Source organism: Leguminivora glycinivorella, chromosome Z (genome assembly GCF_023078275.1).
Source record: "Leguminivora glycinivorella isolate SPB_JAAS2020 chromosome Z, LegGlyc_1.1, whole genome shotgun sequence".
Classification (NCBI taxonomy): Eukaryota; Metazoa; Arthropoda; class Insecta; order Lepidoptera; family Tortricidae; genus Leguminivora; species Leguminivora glycinivorella.
Window position 1 is genome coordinate 37580088 of NC_062998.1, and position 24360 is coordinate 37604447.

The window sequence follows — 24360 nt, forward strand, 5'->3', positions numbered from 1 at the left end:
CATTGTCCAGATTCCCGTCCGCGGTCGATTCACGACGGACGTCCGCGTAGTGTGTTCCTAGTTTTTAGCTTTAAGCTAGGAACATACTACGCGGACGTCCGCCGTCGCGCGACCGCGGACACGGATCTAGACAATGAATATACACTTAACCGTGATAAACTATCGGTCATCGGTCGTGGACGTGGCCTTGAGCGCACGGACGTCCGATCGAAATCTGGCTCGCTGGATGTTTTGGTCAGCCGAAGCCACGTCCCGAAGACCGTGCACACTGATTTGATCCGTGGACGTCCGCGTAGTATGTTCCTAGTCCTACTCCTAGCTTTAACAGGCGGGTATACCGAATCACAACTTTGGTCCGTCTGAGGCAGGTACGACCAGCAGGAAAGCAAAATAATTCAATATGTCTGTGTATGGCTCAGTTACTTATAACTTAACACACGATCGCCCCGCACCCAGGATAGTATGTGGATATTGTGGATAGTTTTGGTGCGGTGTAGTTGTTTGATGGCACTTTAAGCAAGACCGAGAACGCGGTATGCTGACCGAACCAGGGTCGCTGCCCGGTACGCCAATCTACTATAGCTATTACAGTTATATTTGCAAATTTTACTTAATGTACCGATTATTATTAGATTTAAATTATAATTAAGTTTAATTGTATACATTACATTTAATTGTATAAATTTAAATATTAAAAAAATGTTTTTTTTTTACACTTCTATAATAAAGCCAGTTGGTCATTATATCAGGTATTGTGGTAGCACTACACTAACGCACATTACGCATGCGCATGTCGGATTCGTCATTCATCGTTCGCTGTGGCCGACATCACGAAACCGTCATTTTCTAAAATCAGTTAATTTTGCCAACGAATTACCGCATTACTAATTATAGAAAATGCCAAACCAAGTGTTAACTATAGAGCCGCAAAATGAGCTCAAGTTTAAAGGTGAGTGTTTAATGTTTTGTGACGCGTAAGCATCAAACCGTCGCATTGAAACTTAGGCATCATACATAGGTCGAGAACTAACTGCTGACAAATGGAGTGTCTATTTCCAGATATCGGCGTATTGTCAGGGTGCGGTTTTTCTGTTTTCCTCAACTAAACTAACCGATACGTTTTAGTTTGCTTAGGACTAGCTAAACTGCACGGTCAAATATTAGATAAGTAAGGGGGTAGCAATCCTTGATATATAGTAGGGTAGGCATGGTCTACTCCGGGCACGGACGTATTATCTGCCATATGAATAGCTAGTATTGGTACGAATGTTTATTAGTGAACACTACTTCAAATTGTGATGAATAATAGGAAAATAAGCTGAACAGAGGTTGATGTCACTATTGACAATTAACTAGTTCTGCTGCACTTACATTGTACGTAGAAGTGCACCACCAAATCATCTTATCCAATATCTTTTACTAAATTCTAATTTTGCATTCTTCGAAACAAAGCAGGTAATTCTATAACCCTACTATGTGATTTAATCTTGCCAAGTTCTATTAGAAACGATTGTAATAATATTAGAAATATAGTTATAATCACATTATAGGAAGGCATGTGTTTTGATCCCTGTTATAAAGTATGTTTTAGTTAAAAAGATCATAGATTTATAATTATCCTAATGTGAGAGCAGTTTTTTGTTGTGAATAAATTATATTAGTCTTTGTTCTCAATTATTTTGTTCTTTTTCGTTTCAAGGGGTCAAATAGCTTGTCACTTGTAGAAATGGTTAAACTTCATAATTTACTTTTTTAATCTATTATTTAAAGCAGGACTTACTTACTACCTTGACATTCAAAATAGGGTCATTGTCCTAGTTTTCACATTTTGTTAAATGAGAATAATTATTTGTATAATAGAATATATTAAATATTTCTAATAAACATGTAAAGTATGGCCTGTTTTAATTTAATACCTTGAATGGTGGAAAATGTTTATGGCACCGGCCACACCTTTGTTTACAATAATTTCGGCTAATTTGAAATGGCGGTATAGAATAGTAATGTTGAGTAAAACATTTAACACAAAAACTCCATACAATTCCATATTAGAGTTGTGCCTGCTCGTTCACTGAAAAGATCGCTCCTAACTAGTATGATCTCCGAAGTGTTCTAGTTCGTTCTTTTAGGACATTTAGGACAGTAGTACACCGAGAGAGCGAGAGACAAATTGTGCATATGGAGTACAGTAACGCTCGCTCGTACTAGCCGAGAGCTGATCGGCCGTTTTCGCGCGCTCTCGGTCCGAGTCAGTCGGTTTTAGTTCAGTTGCGGTCGGATCGCACGGATCGCTTTCCTGTCATTGTCACTCCTCGGCTTTTTGCTCCTTTCGCTCCCATTCTATTGCGCATGTGTGAGTGTACTAAATGTCCTAGAGAGCAGAATCATTTGGGAGTCGTTCGGTCTAGTACAGTGCAGGGAATCGTGTCTTTGGTACTATTAGTACATGTCCTACACAAGCCTATTCCATATTGAGGCATTATTCATACTAGGTAGTTTTTCATTTTGGTTTTTAATCATGTACATACAAGTGAACATAAAATATATATTATTTTATTTCTGGGGCAATCTAGTCTTCACATTTAACCCTTCTGTTTAGCCTTGTGACTGTTAACTGTTGAGGTTAAAAAAATTCCCACTTTGTTGCTTACCATAAAGCAAAGAGGATCGAGTAATAAAGAGAGTCACTGTTGAGGTAAAATGTGTAATCACAGTGCATAGATTGCCATCTCTTGACACAGGCTTAAAACTTTTGAACCTCAGTTTTGACAATTTGACCCATATTCTTAGCTTGATATGTGTTAAAATGTCAAATATTAATATATGCGCCATCTAGCTGAGCATCCTCCAAAGCTGTAATGCCATCTAGGCCACCGTACCTTTTTCTGTATGGTACTGAGGTACGTTTTTTTCTTAGACTTTATCTGTCTATACGGAGTTATATATGTATTTGCCATAAAGATACGATTTGCTTGTAGATTTATACAAATAAACTGACAAAGCGGCCTTAGAGCAATCAACAAAGTGGTATGTGGGACAGTCGCATATAATATAACTATTAGTCACCATCTAGAAAATTTGAAATACACTTACTACAGAAAAAAATTAAAATTGGTTGTAATTATGAGTATAAAATGGACCTTATGTGACCTCAGTAAAAATTGCATGTTTTCAGTTATAATTGATTTTATTAATTTGGTCCTATAAAGTCCTACAATCCTTTGCATAGCACTCAGGCCATTCACGTGTCAAGAGAAAGAATATCAACATAATTGTTTATTTGTTATTGATACTTAGGTTCCTTAACATGGGAAATCTATTGAGTTATTAATTATTTTATGAAGCTTCTGCTAATGTCCAGAGTCACATTTCAATACTTTTTCCCTTTATATGACTTTAGTTTTCCATCACTTCAAGCTACTTTATATCAAAATCAAAATAGTTTATTGATACAGTGAAACTTATGTCTAATCATGATATGTTGCAATATTACTTATAGTTTAACACTGCTAAATATTGAAAATATAAACTTGCCTGTAATACCTGCACAAGACTATGCCTGAATCGCAAGTTGTCACTTTTCCTGGATTGCCAGTTAAAATAATTAGGCGCTAAAGAAAGGTGCTATAGAATATGAGAAAAGTAACTTTTATTTTCACCTCATGTAATATGGATGTATATTTATAGACAATGTAATGTGCCAGTAGGGTGAGTAGGGCCTATTACAATCGCCTCCGGCCCTTAAAAGTATAGTCATTATTATTGAAATTTTCAGTTGACTTTTCAGGATTCTTTGAACAAGGCTACACGACATACATGCGGCTGATAAACCCGACCACTAATACAGTTTTGTTCAAGATTAAGACCACCGCGCCTAAGAAATACTGCGTGCGCCCCAACTCTGGCGTACTTGAGCCAAACTCAAAAGTGGACATAGCCAGTGAGTTGTTGCTGTTAATTGTACATACCTTATATATATAAATAAACTGAGTGACATCCTAAATATGTGTGACACAAAGAAACTTTGTTTTAGATTTAAATTAACAGACTTTCTTACCTGGTCCATTAATTTAACAGATTTTATTTGAATTACCTTTTCTTTTATCAATACAGCTTTATACAATAGGCACATTGATTGGTGTTCATAAATGATATAGACTTTCAATATTGATTGATCATTCAGATGCTATATTACATTAGAGTTAGGCCTGTGGGCCACTAAGGTGTACTATGGCACCGTGTTATCTAACTCCATTAGCTAACATAGAAAAAACAATTTTCAGTCACTCCACATCCAGTGTTTGTTGACCCCAATGACAAGCACAAACACAAGTTCATGGTCCAGAGTGTTATTGCTCCCGAGGGCAAGACAAACATTGATCAAGTGGTTAGTATAAGTAATTACCTATTTCTAGTCTCCTTTTGAATAAAAACTACTTAATATTACTTATTGTGTGTGCTGAAACTTAGCTTGTAAGAGTGGCAACACTCAGGCTTTATGATAAATAAAGTTATTATCTATGATCAACATACAATTGTGCCTGTAAATTTAATTTAATTTTACAGTGGAAGGAAACAAGTCCCGACCAGCTTATGGACTACAAGCTAAAATGTGTATTTGAAACGCCTTGTGGAACTAATCTCAATGTAAGTGATTAAAATCCAATTGATGCCTATATGTAAATGTAACGCCTCGTCACATAAATAAATAAACCTTACTTTAGATAACTTGTATTGACTGGCATAAAGAACGTCACTACATCGCCGCCAGCGTTTTCGGTTTCCAAAATTTAAAAAAATCATAATTATTTTTAGTCAAAAATACGTAGTCATCATGAACTTTTAATTACCTCAAACCTATAAATATGAGTTTCTTAAGTCAGATTTTATAGAAAACAATCATTTTTTGTGCCAATTTTGATACGGGTCTAGTAGCCTACAGTTCAAAAAGTAAACGAACAAGTTTTAATACTATGTCTACATACTGTGCTGACGCGTATTGTTTTACGGAATCATTATGTGGGGACACAGCACTTACGCAAACGCAAATTTATTATGCAAAAGAAATGTGTCTTTACACTACTAGCTACTACTTTACTAGTAGCTTCAATCAGATGCCCAGCCAGCCGTAAGCCGTACTTTAAAAGATGTGAAATTTTAACTTCATTAGATTAGGCATCTACACTATCTACATAGTTACATACTCGTACTAGAACTGGCAAATCGCTCTCCCTGGGGAGTCAAGAAATTTGTAGAACCGTATTTAATTTTTTTATATTTGTTTATCTTCATATATATTTTCTGCAAGTGTCAAGTAAATAAATAAAATAAATAAATATTGGGGACACCTTACACAGATCAACTTAGCCCCAAACTAAGCGAAGCTTGTAATATGGATGCTAAGCGACGATATACATACTTAAATATTTAGATAAATACATACTTATATACATAGGAAAACATCCATGACTCAGGAACAAATATCTGTGCTCATCACACAAATAAATGCCCTTACCGGGATTCGAACCCAGGACCGCGGCTCAGCAGGCAGGGTCACTACCGACTGAGCCAGACCGGTCGTCAAAGTGTCAAAGTGTGATGTAAAACAATTATACATTGTATGTACGCCCCGAGTCGTAAGATAAGGAAATTCGAGTCTTTAAATCGACCGGGCAAGACGTCGCGATCGCGATTTCACTTACTCTCGAGTGTATGTTTATTTCCGCCCCACGTTGCACAATGTGTACTATTCCACCTTAGGCGTAAAACTTGAATCCTAAACTATGCTTAGGAATCCTTTGCTTCGCCCAAGATTCAATGTATACGTACTCTCTCGCCGTAAATATATCATTAGGCTCCCTTGTTACACTTTCTATACTATAGGCTTCTTGACCCCTTTTTTAAAGTCTGTCTTATATGATTAAGTACTGTCCAATTAACCGAAATAAAATATTACCATATTTTATTATGACCTAAACACAGCAAAAATATATTTTTGAAGTATACTTTTACGTAATCCGGCGAAAACAACACAGTCATGTTAATCTATAGATTATCTATGCATCAGGTCATTATATTTGAAAACAACATTTTTTGACTTTTAAGTATGAGGCATAAAGTTCATTATTTTAACATAAAGTAAGTTCGAATTCGATGACGTCACTACATCGCTGATAGCGTTTTCGGTAGCCAAAATAAATAAAAAATTCACCCATTTTTAATCGAAAATACGTAGTCATCGTACACTTTTAATACCCAAAATCTATAAATATTGGTTTTTTATGTCAAATACTACAGAAGACAATCATGTATTGTGCCAAATTCGATATGAGTCTAGTAGCCTATTGTTTACACTATACTAGTACTACATCCTCTTGCTAAGAATAATAGTTTTAGTTCATCTTATGCTTATCACTGAATATAATTTGTCTATATCTATTAGAAATAATCACACAGAATTTTTCCAGGATGCCGGCGACGTCCCGGCGCAAAACGAAGCATCTAAGAAACGAGTTGCGGTTGCAGATGATGCCAAGGCTCCATCAAAGGTAGTAATCATCTATTTTTACCCTTCAACTAGAAGATTATTCATGTTGCTTAACAATTCCTTGCATGAAAGAAACTCATACATCATATTTTAAAAATTGATGTGTTTTATGGTGTGTGTGTGAGCTTTTTAATGTTTTATTTGCCCTTTCTACCATCACTTCATTTGTATCGTTAAACAAAACGAATAGCACATATAGTTGATGTCGATTGTGTGAACTGATTTTCCATTATTGATCATAATCATTAATCATTTCATTACGTTTCTATGTGTGTAATATCGGGAGAGAGGAGACATTCGACAATCGGTGCGAGTAGTCCCAAGCCTGGCATTGTTAAAATTGTCTTACAGGACGCCGTAGAAGGCCTAGTTCAAAACAAGCCTAAGATCAAGGACGGTGACCACACATCTGGACCTTTAAATGAAAACCCGGTTTCCACGGTACCTTTATTTTCTATTTATTACTTATCATTATGAATTTTTTATTACTGTTTTCGTACACTGAGAATGCATACAAGCTATTCTATTTTTTACACTTACAAATAGCAATTGGGAGTCGCTGTGATGCCTAACATTGATTTTCCGCAACATTATAAACGTAATGTGCTGAATCGTAGTCAATATGACTACATTCAGATTAGGAATTGGTCAGTAATCAAAATAATTACATGAATCTATCGTATAATTTGTGTAACCGGGAACAAGAAATAAGTGCTGCTTGTCAAAAAGTAATAGATTTTGTCATTCACGATGGCGCGTTCGTAAAATTCTTGCCAGTAGCACGGTTACTACGAATGTAAGCCCTCGTGTAGGGCATCATCTATAAAGTCGAAGACAGGAAGCTAATAATAAGTAGGGTACATATCAAACTCGTAACAGTACATAAGTTTTTAACATTTGAATAAATTGGTCAGTGTGTTACTTCTATGAATTCATTATTAACATAGTATCGCTTCGGAAAGTCATTGCTTATTTATAAATATCTCTTTTGCAATGGCTTGACAATGTCTCAAAGTGTCCATAACCACATCAGCACATCACATGCAACATTTCAACCAATTCTACTTCATAGGTACAAATACTTGCACAATAGCACTTGTAACAGAACTGAGATTCAAGTTTTCAATATATATTATTATTAAAAACGCTCATAAATTAGCAAATATCGGTTATTTAACGTTCCTATAAATGTGGTCTAAAAAGTAACCTTTCATCGGTGAACTTAAATATCACTTAAAGTAAGATCAAATTAGCTTTGCCCTTTATACTAATTCCAAACAGCATGTTTTTTTTATTTTTTGCATTGTAAAGTTAGTAATACTATTTCTATGTGATGAATTTTGTACCTTAATTTTATTATATTTTTATATTATTCCAGACTTTGTCTTTCCCCAAATCGGAGAATATTGAAAGCGACTTGCAAAAAGCGAAGTCAGAGGTCAATCTGTTGAGGGAGGAGGAGAGCAAGCTTAAACACGAAAATCTACAGTTAAAAGTGAGTTTTGAGTGCGCGTTTTTTCATTTTCTTATCGTTATATTTATTTTATTTTGTCATTTATCCTAAATTATTTGTTAGTTTATGCTGGCTGCATTGCGAAACTATACATTTAACAAACCTCAAGCAATAACACACCCTTCAATATTTCGGTGTACATATTCCCTATTAGTATTTGATAGCATTTATGTAATTTGGGTAGACCGAATTTTTTATGGTTTAGTCATCAAGTGTTAAGGAGCAACACGAATTAGCATATGCAAAAAAAATTATAATATCATAATATCATAGTTCGTAATTATCTTTGTCTAACCTTATGGTCATTCCAACCAAACTGGGCAAACCGTACTTCAATTTACTTTTCATTAAATAATTGAAATGTTGTTACTCTAGTAAGTTAAAATCTTAAATTATAGTTAGGATTTTGTCATGTGCCCAAACGTACAGCAACGCCATAAAGAGTAGGTACAAATGAAAAATTGGCAACATCGTAGTGTTGTCTCGTGTACGCCACGTCACATTTATTGATTTGAAAAGGACGTCACTACATTGTTGCGTCTTTTTAATACTACTTTGTCAGGTGGTATTTGGATAAAACCAGAATTAGAGCATTCTCATAACACCTTTTGTTCATCGAAAGAAATAGTGAGGATAGACGGAAGTATGCTTGTTTTACAAACGGAGTCCAGCTCGATAGTGCTTTGGTAGTTTTCAATAATATATTATGCGTACTACTACTATGGTCAGGAAAATTATAGGCTTGTACATATTATTATCGACAAGTTTTTAGTTTTGCTGCTTACCACGTCTTTAAATGCAATGCGAAGTGGCTAATCCAATCCATACATGTATTTCATAGACCGAGTCCAGTTCCATGAACAAGTAGTGTCGAGCGGTGTCTCGTGTAGCGGTGTAAGGGATTTCTTATAGGACCTTAAGATCAGCCACTACATATTTTGGTAAGTTGAGGAGCCATCCAAACATGAACAATATTGGACAGTCAGCAATCCTATTCGTTTACCACCTTTGCATACAAACTTCGAATCAGGTAGAGGTAAATTTTTTCTGCTACTGACTTTACATGTGGCTCCTTAATCAAAATGTGTTTTCATGTTATATGTCTACAGATTCCAAATGCATTACTCATGGTCATGTAAAATTCTATTCTGTACAATGCAATAGTGGCCAAGTCAGGAATACCTATTAAGTTTACACTCGCCTCTCAGACATCTCAGACTCTGCCTGTGTGTAGGGGAGTGAGGAATCGACACATCAATAGGTTATGTCTCATTACATATATGTAGATTTAGAAATACAAAAAATATACATATAGATTTTCTTTACTACATAACTAGGTGATGAGCAAAGAGGATCGAGTATTATAGAGAGTTACTGTCAAAGTAAAATGTGTAATCATAGTCACAGTGCATAGACTGCCATCTCTCGACAGAGGCTTAAAACTTTTGAACCTCAGTTTTGACAATTTTGAAGCAGATATGATATCTTTAACCGATTGAGCAGAAATTTTGCACACACATGTAAATTACGTGACAATGCAATACTATGGTATCATGGAGCCGATCTGATGGTGGAGCTAGGAACTCTGTAATGAAATGTCGTATCCTTATCGAGTAGACGACTGTTGAAAGAAAAGTACAGTCGGCGATAAAAGCTTGTGCCAACTTATTTAAGGGATAGTAATCTGGCATAGTTCTATTAACGTATACATGAACTTAATTTAACTAATAAACTTTGTAACAACAATAGGCTAGTTTCCTACTAGTCAAATCAGCTTCTTTTTAAGAACTGTCAAAACGATTTGTTTATATGGAAATACTATGAAATACTAAGGAGTGACGTCACGGTCAATTCATCTACTTTATATCTTTCTCTTTGACTTATTAAATAGAAATTATGTTTAAACATAACTACTGTCCATGTTTTTCTTCTAATTATGTGGTGCTTTATTTCGTGCACGGCATAAAATATTTTAATTCAAGTATAGGAAACTAGCCTATTATATTTTTAGCAATGTACAGCACAGACATAAGTATTACCGGTGTTAGTAATGACAATTACGAAGTGCACGCAGTAATTGGAATGTGCATATATCGGAAAATAATTTTGCAACTAATTTAAATAACTATGATTTGCTGATATACCTACGCAAATAATTGTTAATGGAACGTGTTTTTATCGGTTTTAATAATTGTACATCATCTAAGTTGTGATATCTGAACAAACGTATGTGTTATCCTTCCTTTACTTAATAACTGTGCGATTGCGAACTACCTGTACTCTAAATCTTCATTTGAAGTTAAAGCCTGACCAGAAATATATCACTTGTCAGGAGGCCGCTGTTAACCCTTAAATGCATGAATTTTTCTTTTAACGAGATATTTATATATGTGATAGACAATGGTTTTCTGACTCTGGAAAAAATAATAAAAAAAATATTTAATACCGATTGTAATATTAAATCAGTGTTAGAAGTTAAATAGGCCAAAACATATTTATATAAATATATAATTATTGGTAAGTTTTATTTGTAAAGTTTGACTACTATTAGAAAGGTACACTATTTGTGAAACCCCATGACAAAATGTTTTAACGTAAACTAATTACTAACTCCGAAAAAATCACATACTAAAAATCGCCATCATCCCGTTTTTTCACACTTTTCCGCCATTTTATCTTTATCCTTAAATAATAAATAGTAAATCATAATATTATTTAATTTATTTAATTACTAGCTTTTACCCGCGGCTTCGCCCGCGTAATAAAAGTATTCATTAAGATTTTCATTTGGATCCTTAGGTTTCTCTGTAGGTATATTTATCTGCGATTATTTCGATTGCACATAATACTTTTGCTTGCAATGATTGTAGAAATATTACACATCGACCACAGCGTAGGTAATTCTATATACGCTGGGGAAACCTTTATAAACATCCCACATAGCCCGTATTTCGACACTATGATCGGTGGGTAAAAAGTACTTTTTTCTATTATCCCTTAAAAATTTTTACATTTTGCTTATACTTATCGCAAACGTAATCTTCAAGCAAGCAAACAACGATCGTCTTAGAGCACATTGATTGTAAGAGACCGCCGACCGATTATCCATATCCCCTAACGATACCCATATTATCCGTATCCGTATCGCTATCGCTATCCCTATCCCAATCCCTATCCCTATCCGTTATCAAGATGTTCAATGATTTCTTATCAAGTGCTAAAATATAAAGTTTCATGGTTTTATCTTTTAAAATTAAGAAATCCCATACAAACTTTCAACCTCTTTTTCAACCCCTTCATCCCTTTTTTTCGAAATAAAAAGTAGCCTATGTTCTGTCTCAGGGTCTAAAGATTGTCTGTTCCAAATTTCATCAAAATCGGTTGCGTGGTTTAAGCGGGAAAGCGTAACAGACAGACAGACAGATAGACAGAGTTACTTTCGCATTTATAATATTAGTATGGATTTATTAAATAATAATAAATACTGAATAATAATTAAGCTACAAATGTGATTTTGGATAGCTACATCTTGAGCCACAGGCCATCAAATATATGATGCATATATACATCACCATGCATTTAAGGGTTAATATTCCGACGTATACACAGTGACAGTTCAGTTTAATATGAAGAAAATAGTTCAGCGCGGTTGCGACGCGTAGTCATATATTTCTGGTCAAGCTTTAATAATTGATATTACTACTTTTTGCTGTGCTTTTATCTAAAATGTATTTGACAGTATTCAAAATGTTGGCAACTGGATACTTTCCTTGAAAATAGCTTCGCTTGAATACTTAAAGAAAAGTTAGATTGAACCCTGTTTCGCATGTAATGTGCTCATATGAATAGACTGCTGCGAATTTTAAGATGGCCCAGCACCTGATGTTCTCGCGTGCGAGCCTATGTTATGTACGTAGGTTCTTGACGCGGCGCACGATGCATGATGGACTAGCGTGCGAGAACGTTAGTTGTGCTGTTTCGCCAGAGATGCTCTGTTAAAACAATTACCTATGATTTATTACAATTTCGACAATCGTCACCTTTTATAAATCGTCCAATTTCCACGTCGGCAGCATACAATTCCTAAATGATCACTTTCCCAATCCGTCCACATTATTAGCTAGGTACTTGAAATGAGAGATAATAATCTGGAGACAGTACTTAATTATATTCTACAAGTTCTCTTAAATAATACCTAGATTGTGTGCGCATCGAAAGTTTCTAAACCCAGTGGTAAGAATCTTCTTACTGCACTTCTAGTATGTATAGAACGGAAGACAAGCTACTGTCTCGCCGCTGCGTGGAACAGTCTGTCTCTAATTGGCCTTTCGGCTAGTTTCATAAAACAACATTCATGTTTTAGAGCCTCTCATTATGCGCCAGCCACACTAATAACTAGTTATTAATATACTCGATAATCGATTTTAAGGACATTTGATCCGGCATAACTTCCGACGGGCGCGAAATATGGTAGAATTTTAAGAGAAATCTAACGCCATAGTAAAGTTGTATTGTATACGCCTTTCTTACGTATTACCTACGAGGGTTGTTCCGAAAGTTGTTAGCTGCTCAGGCTCTACTCATGCGATTTGAATTAATGTTATACTATTATGTGGGATATTTCAATACAGATCATATCTAAAAGAAATTATGAAGGGTAATGTTGACCTTAAAAAAACGATTTTTTTTGTGAGTTATCGAATATGGTATCCAAATAGTTGTATAACATGCTTGGATCCCCCCGGGATTGATCAATATAGGCTAGTTTCCTATACTTAAAATAAAATATTTTATGCAGTGGAAGAGTTTTACGACTCATTAAATAAAGCCTGCGAGGAGATGAGAGGTACCTGGAACATGGTTATCGGCGACTTTAACGCAAAGCTGGGCAATCGAATTGAAGCGGGTGATGAGCAAGTTCGAGGGCCACACGGACTTGGCGATCGAAACGAACGTGGCACACGCCTACTTCACTTCGCTTTCGGACAAGAGTTAAAGATCTGCAATAGCTATTTTTCAAAAAGAGAACAAAGGCGTTGGACCTGGGTATCACCTAATGGCAACCACAAAAATGAAATAGATTTCATATTGACTTCCAAGTTAGACATTGTTAATGACATAAGTACAATAAATCAGATTAAATTCAGTTCAGATCATAGACCTCTACGCGCAAAACTAGCATTCAATTTCAAAATTTTACGACAAAAGACTTTCCTAACCCGAATGAAGAAGCTCGATAGATTTACTATAACAAACAATTACGAGGTATTCAATCTAGAATTGCAGAACCAATTTAACACACTCACCATTGATGCCAATGACGTAGAAGACCAGTACCAAAAAATCCTACGTTGCATTAGATCTGCTAGCAACAAAATTAAAACCAATAACCATAGACATAAAAAACTTTCCCACGACACTTTGCAATTAATTGAACAAAGGAAACATTTAACTTTAGCCTCACGAGATTTCAATAACATGGACAGAAAGGTAAAGCGCAGCATTCGACGTGACATTCGAGCATTTAATACCACCGCAGTTAAAACAGCACTAAATAAAAACATATCACTAAAAATAGCCCGTCAGGGAATCCATCAAGGAACAAAGTCATGGATAAACAGCTTGACGGATGAAAACAACATTAAACAACATAGCCGCGATAAAATTCTGGAAATCTGCACAAACTATTATAAAAAGCTTTACTCAAAATCAGATACATCTCCCACTGTCTCCAGCCGATACATTTGTACCGAAAACATCCCTCCCATTACAGAGTATGAAGTAAATGAAGCTCTTAAGACCATGAAACTTGGTAAAAGCCCAGGAGAGGATGGACTTAGCACTGAGTGTTTAATTCTAGGCAAAAGGACATTGTTGCCTCATATAACTAGTTTATTTAATAGCATACTACAATCCGGAAAAGTCCCCAAACTGATGACCCACGCTAATATAATATTGCTCCACAAAAAGGGCGACAAGAGCAATATTAACAATTATCGCCCTATAAGTCTAGTATCTCATGTATACAAGTCATTCATCAAAATAATAGAACGTCGCATTTCTGGACAACTAGACAAACACCAACCTCCTGAACAGGCCGGATTCCGTCCCGGTTTTTCCACTACCGATCACCTACACTCACTAAATCAGATAATAGAAAAATGCCACGAATACAAGATACCCTTATACTTAGCCTTTGTAGATTATACAAAGGCTTTTGACAGCATTACCCATGACTCCATATTTACTTCACTTCGCCATCAGGGAATAGAGTTCACATACATAGATTTACTACAGTCCATTTATAATAGCAGCACAGCCAATATAAAATTACAATCCTCCGGTCAGCCGTTCAAAATCGACAGAGGCGTAAAACAGGGCGACCCGTTATCCCCGAAACTTTTCACTTGCACCCTTGAACAGGTATTCAGAAGTTTGGCGGTTTCATGGGAAAATAAGGGCATTGTCATCGACGACCGAAGGCTAACAAATCTCCGCTTCGCCGATGACATTGTCCTGTTTTCCTCATCAGCCCGAGAACTCCAAACAATGCTCCAAGATCTAAGCTCAGCAAGCCTTCAAGTTGGTCTTACAATGAACAGGACCAAAACGCAGTTAATGACCAACAGCACAAAACGTAGGGTCGAGGTAGACGGGCAGGTAATAAACTATGTCGACGAGTATCTGTATCTGGGCCAATTAGTCTCCTTCAGCCATAGACAGGACAAAGAAGTCGAAAGACGAATCCAAAATGCATGGAGGAGCTATTGGTCCATGAAGGAACTGATGAAGGGCGACCTTCCTCTGACCTTGAAACGGAAACTCGTTGACATGTGCATCCTGCCCGTCCTAACCTACGGTGCTCAAACGTGGTCACTCACCGAGGCGCAAAAGACCAAATTGAAGGTTTGCCAAAGAGCTATGGAGCGCAGCATCCTAGGAGTAAAACGGATTGACCGAATCCGCAACTCCACGCTGCGCTCAAAAACACGCATTACAGATGTTGGGGTTAAGACCGCCAAACTGAAATGGGACTGGGCAGGCCATGTCTGCCGTATGCACCCACAGAGGTGGGCTAAAATAGCCACCGTATGGGTGCCGCAAGACGGGCGGGGATCTGGCAGGCCCAGGCGGAGATGGCGGGACGACCTGGACGTGTATCTCAGCGACTGGCCGGAGATCGCTCATAACCGGGACGAGTGGAAATCGAAGGGGGAGGCCTTTGCCCAGCAGTGGGACACAGTATAGGCTTTAAATAATGCAGTGCACGAAATACAGCACCACATAATTAGAAGAAAAATATGGACAGTAGTTATGTTTAAACATAATTTCTATTTAATAAGTCTAAAAGAAAGATATGTAAAGTAAATGAATGGTCCGTGACGTCACTCCTCAGTATTTCATAGTAATTCCATATTAAGAAATCGTTTTGACAGTTCTTAAAAAGAAGCTGATTTGACTAGTAGGAAACTAGCCTATTTTGTCTTTCTGCTATTTTCCATACATGAATTACTGCACGTAGGGTTTATTTGATGTACTTATTTGTAATGTAAACATCTAATATTCATGGTTTTAGGACATTGCTCATTTGTCACCCTTCACTAAGTTACTATTATATTTACGTAATCAAGCGCAATCACACGTAAATAAACAGTAAGGATTCTCAATTTGTACCACCTATGAATATAGTAATTCTTGCAATGAAAAATAATGTTAAATCACAGTACGAAAGAGTCTGAAGAATTGATCATAAATGTTCGCGTTGGTTAGGCGTCGACGCGTTCTATTTAAATAAAATAAAACTAATCTCTAAACCAAAATGTACATCACCTTACTAATGAAAAATCCCTCAAAACAGTATACAAAAAATACATGTCGCATGAATACAACCGGAGCAGCTAAAAACTTTCGGAACAGCCCTCGTATCTCTCATTCCGAGGTGATGTCATGTTAACTCTGTTGGTGCAACCAACTCAACGTATTAACCAACTCTTAATCTGAAAGATATGTTTTGTCTAGTGTACAATGAACATTTTCAAAGTAATAATACCTAACATTGACATTTGCTACTAAGGAGCAAAGTTGTTGTGTGTGAGGAAATGTGGAATCTTAAGCTTGCCAGGGTTTCAAGGCACGAAGATTAAACCATCCAGTGACTCAAACTAAACAACGTTGCATACAATACTTTTTCTACGAAAATGCACATGCACTTACGTTATTAATAGTTTTCTATAATAACTTTCGTGAAATACACACTGTATCCTAGATTTTGATACAAAGTTAGACAGTATATGTTTAACATGTTTTTTTGTTGTTGTTGATAAGCTGGTAGAAGTACTTGGTGTCAAAAACATACCTACTGCTTGTATGCTATGCACAAATGAGTTTTTGAGGAATAAACTGTAGGCTTGTCTTCACGTCTATTATGTAGGATTTTGACTGTACACGACCATGTAAATGACAAATAAAAGTACAGGAGTAGAAATATTATTTTCTTGCTGCGTATGTATAAATGAATTACTATCATAGGTTGATTTATGAATAACACACATATTGTGTTATGCTAACTGTACCTTTGAATCATATTTTGAGTGCCGTCCAGTAACGTATCATTTATTATGTACAGGCAGCGAAATTATTACTTTAGCAATTGGCATCTTAGCATTCTTATTTGTATGACAGTACAATTCAAGTTTCATTTGTGTTGTGTCTCTGTGGTTGCCCTATTTTAAACAAAGTCACTCTGAATATGATATTTAATCAATGTAAAGAAGTTATTAATTATTATTGTTATTATGTAGTCAAAATAAACCAAAAAACTAGTGATAACAGTTGTGATGTGTTGTTCCATTCCACAGGAAGAGCTGCGTCGCCTGCGCCAAGCGGGAGGCGAGGGCCGCGGCGCGGCGCGGCGCCACTCGTACGGGCCGGAGAAGCCCGCGCAGCTCGCCATGATGCCGTGGCTGGCCGCCACCATCGCCATGGCCCTGCTGGGCATCATCATCGGCAAGTTCCTCATGTGAACGGTGTCGTTGCCGCCGCGGTGACCGGACGCCTCACACTCACCGCTCTTCTACCACTCCCAACGCCTCTTCCTCGCACAAGGCAGCTTCACCTTCATTTGACGCCCCTCTGGCCACGTTTCAGTCGAGATGCGCCCTAGCCGGGAGCTGTGTGACTATGCTAGACGATCACCTTCCATGAAATGGTCGCTATGATCCATTTGTTTTCCCGCTATGATTATGTTCGCCTCGGCCATGAAAGGCGTTATATCCCGGCTCTTGATATATAAAACTCCTCGACATTGTTTCATTTATTGGGTTTATTTTCGGTACTAATTAAGCATCTGCTACCAAAAGCACGTATTGTAAAGTAATCATTTTTGTAAATCAACAGTATAAATAGTAAGTGTTTGTAAAAAGGTTTAATTGATAGCTTCTCTTTACTTTGTGTACTTGTGTCACAATTTTTTGAGATAGAGAGATATCTGTAAAGACTATTTAGAAAATATCGTGGATGAGTGTGACATCGTCGCTGTACATTTAGGATTCGTATTACATTGAAGCATTAAAGAAACTTAGAGTTAATATATTGTACACTCTTGAGTAATTCCGCTTTCATATTCGACTAGTTAACAAATATGTAGAGGTTTTATAGCATACATGGTGTACTGTATAAAGTAGGGCAGTTATACAATTAATTATTCGTTAACGAGCAGACACCAAATATTTTCCAGAAGTTTGCCGAAGGTGCGCTTGTTATGAACAATGAACATATTAATAACTCTACTGGTCTTATTCATAGAGAGGTCTTAGAATACTATGGTTAACCGTTTATGATTGATATGGTGTTGTGTTTATGCCGTTTATGGAGATAATTGATTTGACTTTTTCTGAGAGAAAATACTTATAGGCATGTAATTAACAAACACCCTTGTTTCACGGAGAGCCTTATTAAACGGGATGTTATAATGAATAACATCTTGGACTTATATTGACCGGGATATAGGCCGGGATTACCTTTTTGATTTTTGTCGAGCTCCCGATATTTCGACGCAGTTCCATACATCATGATCACGGAAAACTGACGAAGGCGGGTGGATGTCAAAGTTGCATAGACAGCGCGCGATCTATGTTCTACGCACGTTACCACTGGTCGCATTCACACTCGATGGTCTGTCCAAACACACTACACTCACAGTGTCACTACGTTTGTTCAATTCTGACTTCACTGGTTTCTTACACAAACAAATCACTGGAATCCATCCATACATTTCATAGTTTGAAGCCGATTGAAATTTTTATATTTGTGAATCTCAATGGGTTCTCTTACCAATCTCTGTATGTAGTGGCGTTCCGTCGAAATTACCTTAGGACTATGCAACTCGATCCAATGATTTGCACCCGACTCAAAAATCAAAAAGATAATTACGGTCTATATCCCGGTCAATATAAGTCTAATGAAAATAACCGTGAATCATTCAAAACTCTTAATAACATCTTGATCAGACTTTAATGGAAAAAGGCAGTGGATTTGTTTCTTTAATCGTTCATGACTTATGTCGAGAATTCCTACGCCGTGCAAGTACAAGATCAACAGATGTGTGAACGCTTGTAGGGTAAATTGCCAATGCCGGTAACTAGCCAACGAGCAATAACTGGCCGCCCTATACTCTAACTAACAATCAATTTTTTTCACCTATAAACATAGTTAGTACAGTCGCCATCAGATATATAAGAGCGCCCGAGGTACTCAAAAATATCTGAACACGCCTCTAACGCCTAGGCAATAGAGGCGTGTTCAGATATTTTTGAGTACCTCGAGCGCTCTTATATATCTGATGGCGACTGTACAAGGTGGCTAGTTATTGGAGCGGGGCTAGTTACTGGCATTTTACCCTATATCATTTAAAATAATGTATGGGCAATGGGCATGCTTCGAAATTTTACTAGACCAAATAAGTCACTAATGTTTTAATAAAGTATCAATAGTCTTTTTCTTAGTATTTTTACTGAACAGATTTAAAGGCCGAGCGATGTTTTGTCCGATTGATGAAAAACGTGTTGATGAGTGATTATAATTACACATCAAGACATTTTGTTATTTCACTAAATTTTAGCACATCCAGCATTTTTTCACATTCGCTAACCGTATAGTCACATCCGACATAATTACAATAAAATAAATTTCAAAATAATTGTGAAATTGTTGAACCTGATACATTTAATTATTTTTCCTTATATTTGAGAGTGTTTAAATACTGTAAAGCTGAGAATGAATAACACTGTGATTTTTATTTTCGCTAACTTGAAAAATGTGATATTTAAAATAATCATCTGGATTTACTTATCTACCTCCTTCCTTGTGAGAGAATTGAAGAGAGATTGAGACATAATAAATATCTTGTCATTGTTATATAACGTCAAGTTATCTTCGTCAAAGAATCGTATCATGTACAGTCATAATCTCTCTACACGATGTTTGAGGAACGAGCGTAGCGTCAGTGTAATTAACCAACTATTACTAGCAGGTAATAGCGAACATTAAGTGACTAATAGCACATAGGTGGTCGCTGTTAGATCAATTCTTTTATGTGGGATTTGGAAACCTCTCTAAATTCGTTTCGAGACGCTGCGCTTTTCATCATTTGAGGATTAAGACAAAGTGCCATAGACATTATTTTTGACTGTTTTCGAGGCTTAAAAGTTGACTTGTATCAAAATCTGACTAAGTATATTTCCTAGATATTCTCGTTTTGTTGATATTCGCTACCTCTGACTGGCAAACGCCTTTGAGAGGCTGCCATTTCTATTTATTTATTAGTAATGTTAGCGAAAACAAAAACTGTCACGGTGTATAAGTTTCTCGGCATCACAGCCATTTACTTAATTTCTGTCTCAGAGAGTTTGCTAGAAATCCTAGGTGGCGACGTTTAACTTTTGCCCACCCCAATTGAAATAAAACATTGTAATGTAAAGTCGATTAACGTGATATGGGTTTGGTTTATTAAAACTAGAATAGAGCTGTTACGTCGGCAATTGCCAGATATAATGAAGCAACTAATTACCTTGATATATCTGATAGAGACGGTAAGTCGGCTCTTTAATTAGACACAAGATTTGTAAAGTGATAATTGAACTTTTGTATTTTGTGTAATGTAAGTAGAGTGCAAGTTGCATTTGGGTGGACCAATATTTTTTCGTTGCCATAATTACGTTATTAGCTTATAAATTTGTAATGAGTTTTTTCTGAAGGTATATTTTCTTTCCATCATAAATCACTACTACTAGAAAACCAGCAGAAAACACTACTACTAGAAAATTGACACAGTTGGCTCGTGGCACGAGCACGACTCGTGCCCACACGACAGAAAATCGCCAAAAAATAGTTGATCCACCCATAAACAGCCGTGCTCTTAACTGGGCGTATTACAAAACGTGAGATGACTGATGTTTAAACGTGTAATATTTGCGGCTCGTAATGTTTATAGAAAGCTTTCTTAAGTATTTATTGTAATAGGGTAAAACCTGACACCCCTGTATTTAATATGGCAAATCTTGTAGCTAAAAAACAGCGATGGCATTTCTACATAACATATACCAATAACTGGCATGTTACATATTTGTCAATGCGTTTTACCCCAGTAAGTAATTATATTATTATTCGTAAATTGTTATTTATCTTAAAAACGTTGCTATCTGTAAAAGATTTCTATAAACACGCAATGAAGCAAAACATTGAAACTTCCCCTGCACCCCTTTATTTTGTCAACGCGGAGTCACGCAGTATTTTCCCTATTGCTCTAGTCTTTACTTTTAAAATTACAACGAATTTTACGTAACACAGTATTAAGTACACTACGGCGTACACATATCGCTCCTCATAATAGGCTAGTTTCCTACTAGTCAAATCAGTTTCTTTTTAAGAACTGTCAAAACGACTTGCTAATATGAAATGCCGAGGAGTAACGTCACGGTCAATTCATTTACTTTATATCTTTCTTTTTGACTTATTAAATAGAAATTATGTTCAAACATAACTACAGTCAATATTTTTCTTCTAATTATGTGGTGCATTATTTCGTGCAATGCATAAAATATTTTATTTTAAGTATAGGAAACTAGCCTATTGACGGAACGATTGTATACGTCGAAAATACCGGTGATACTTGCCTTGGCAAATGGTGGGCAGAGTCTTGTTTGGCGACGAGTGCACGCCGGGAGAGGAAGCAGCCAGTGAGGATCCTTACTTGCTTAATAAAGCCCTTAGTCTTGAAAGCGACCGGTCGGTGTCCGGAGCTATCGTTAATATTTATTGTTATTTATTTTTGGTCATAGAAGCCGAGGTTACGGGTCAGACTAATGACTAAAATCTGACAGGATAATCTGTAGATTTGGCAATTGATGATTGCTTATCAGGTACCACGGTCGATTGGGTCATTTGGTGTCGCCTAAGTTTATGAAATTATTTGTGTTGTAACGCCACCTTATCCTAGTATTCTAAAATGTCATGTCAACCGCCCTTGATAGTAGATTTGTGTCAGTATAAATAGGAAGAATCCTCTTTTTTTCACGATGCATTTTTATTTTTAGTTTTCAGGTGTAAATTACAAATTGTTTTTTTTTTAATCGACAGATTAAAACTTCTTGTTTCTAAGATTGGTATCCCTAATTCAAATTAGATGTGGAAATTGCAAAAAATAAAATGACTAAGTTAGGCACTTTTACTAAAAAGACAAACTAGAATCTTTCATTTAAATAGGTTAAAAATGAACTTGTTACCACATCTTCCTGTTTGAAGGAACTGTGTAATTAACAAGTTTAAGATGTTTGGTGAAAGCAACTATCACCAGCTAATACTGCTTGTGAGGCAGTACTCGACAGTTAAATGTTTTAATAATTTGGTGTAAGTGCTTGTGTTATTACTTAATAATATGTAGTGTAATTACCTTTTGCATAATTGATGACATTGTCACGGACGAACACCTGAGCCCGCGGGCTGCGGACCGCCGGGTGCAGATCGCATTGGTAATCGTTGGTGATCGGTAACTATTTCATGGCGGCGTGTTTCTGTTAAATTAAATGAACGTAAGAATTTTGAACATATGCAATGTAATTGACTGTATTCTTAATAATTAAAAAAACACCCGAATTTAACAGATTTCGTTAACGCAACAACACTAACATGAAATAAAAGCTTAGTTACCGATCTCTGCTGATGATGTAAACTGGTATGCGCATTTACTCGGCGGCCTGTTTGTGCGCCGTAACTTTTTTATGTCTGGTTTAATACTTATGCTACCCATATTATTCAATTCAATTCCTCTGTTAGAGCTTTGCCTCCTATTTTTGAGAGATGATTCATTCATTGGGAAAAGGTTATTTTAATGTCATTTGTTTTTTTCTTTAACGGAGACTATAGTTTAATTAAAATATCCGTATGGTATTGTTGTTATACTATTATGCTATATTGTATCGTTTTCTGAAATAAAATACTTAATTTATGATATTTATTATTTAGCCACACGTTTAATTTTCCTTGCTCCGAACTACCTGTTTTTCATATCATATATATGTATATTGTATAAGGCAAGTCCAAACAGAATAAATTATACCAAAAACACATATTAAAGCATAGTTCACATAGAATTGGTACGCGATGGAAGGAAGGAAACATACTTTTCGTCAACATTCCCTCTAGGGTCGGCCTTGTAAAACTTTGAAACTGGTGGTTGATTGAAGTCGAGCTTTACGCGTCTCATCATCCAGCAAAGGTAGCCGTTGAATTTCGTGAGATCTTGATCATTCAACAGACGAGCTCGTGTTTTAGCTGTTGTCTTCTGTTTGATGGTTCGATTTGGCTGCTTAATTGCTCTGTAGCTCTTGTACTCTGCTCGAAGGTATATTCGTTAAACGGTACTGGGAATTTATTAAATTTTCGACTTAAATCCTAATCCGATAGCCCGGAATTCTGTGTCACTGACTTTGAAACTTTCTTCTTCAAACTTTTGTCCGTTGTACCAGACCAACTGTTGACTTCTTGTATTTTTTTATCACCCTAATACAAATAGTAGTTTTCGGGAAATTTTAACCGATTTAGCAGTCATTGACCCAAACCAATTGGGATTTCCTACGTATTTGTTCACAATATATTTTCGCCGTTCAACTTCCATCGTCAATAATTTATAAACGCAAAAGTCAGATAACCAAATTTTTAATACCTATATTATTGACAAGTTCGTTGTCAGTTTTTCTTATATTTTTGAACCATATTTCTACAATTTCTACATGAACTACGCTTTAGGTTTTGGTTCAGCAAATGTAGAGGAAAATGCTTGGAACAGAAATGGTCAAGAAATGATGATTATCAATTCCTCACAGTATTTTCTAACACCTATATAAAAATCAGCCTTAAGAATTCAATTTAAGGAAAGTTAGATTATCAAAAAAAAAACCGGCCAAATGCGAGTCGGACTCGCTCACCGAGGGTTCCGTACAAACTTTCAAACTAGGTACCTAATAATCTTATGTTTCTCATATAACTCTAATGACGACTAGAAGCTAGAAGTACTAAATTACTAATGAGCATTATTGTGTATAGCCACAGAATATATAAAAGTACAAGTACAGAAGGCCCACTGCTTTGATGTTCACGAAATGCCGCCTTTTTAAATACCTACAAAATTCTTACAAAGAAACGAGCCGCACGTGCGCGGCGTCCGGTGATAGGGTTACCTATGGATTAAAACGAATTAATACTCACATAAAATGTTATACTATTATATTCAAGTTTTGGGTACTTTCTAGGTATATATATATACTGTATGTATATATTTTTGTTCAAGTTAAACAACATTACAAGCCTTATTGAACTTTTCCGTGTCACTTAATTAGTAAGTAGATCTGTGTAAGAATGTCCTATGGTATTTATTTTATTCATGATGTCTATTTAACTAAGTATTATTAACCATTCGACACGCGGACATCGCATATGAACCTTAAAAAAACTCACGACGTAAAGTAACAATAGAAAGTGCGAACGTGCATTCCGTGAGAACGCGCGCCACCCCTGAGTAGGCCGCGAACTCGCGGCCGCCAGGATGTACTTGTAGCGCGGCGATAGGATCGCGGAGTGAGCCGCCCCTGGTATAGCGCCATCTGTCGGTGAATTTGCTAACTAATCTAATGACTTGACTAGAAGTAAATTACTAATGAGCATTATTGTGTATAGCGCCATCTCTCTGTGAATTTGCTAACTAATTTGCTGTATAGTATTTGATAGTATGTTGGTTTTTTCAGGG

At 36.3% G+C, this 24360-nt stretch overlaps 1 protein-coding gene across 4 annotated transcripts; it reads left to right on the top strand.

Moving 5' to 3' along the window:
• Window positions 1-778: 778 nt before the first annotated feature.
• On the top strand, window positions 779-18167 carry LOC125240768 (vesicle-associated membrane protein-associated protein B). 4 transcript variants are annotated; one of them, XM_048148836.1, is made up of 8 exons: window positions 779-949; window positions 3776-3940; window positions 4284-4387; window positions 4567-4647; window positions 6468-6548; window positions 6899-6988; window positions 7926-8042; window positions 16919-18167. In XM_048148836.1, exons 1-8 carry the CDS (start codon window positions 898-900, stop codon window positions 17081-17083), a joined length of 855 nt encoding a protein of 284 aa, XP_048004793.1. In that variant the 5' UTR covers window positions 779-897; the 3' UTR covers window positions 17084-18167. The 4 variants fall into 4 exon arrangements, with proteins under 4 accessions (XP_048004793.1, XP_048004794.1, XP_048004796.1 ...); XM_048148837.1 differs by having other exon boundaries at window positions 3788-3940; XM_048148839.1 differs by having other exon boundaries at window positions 3859-3940.
• The last annotated feature ends 6193 nt before the right edge of the window (window positions 18168-24360 follow it).

Bases quoted from the DNA above. Each gene is read 5' to 3' on its own strand.
- LOC125240768 (XM_048148836.1), top strand. From the start codon at position 898: ATGCCAAACCAAGTGTTAACTATAGAGCCGCAAAATGAGCTCAAGTTT. The intron at 4,388-4,566 runs GTTAGTATAAGT...TTAATTTTACAG, and splicing joins AGACAAACATTGATCAAGTG to TGGAAGGAAACAAGTCCCGA. The intron at 8,043-16,918 runs GTGAGTTTTGAG...TCCATTCCACAG, and splicing joins ACGAAAATCTACAGTTAAAA to GAAGAGCTGCGTCGCCTGCG.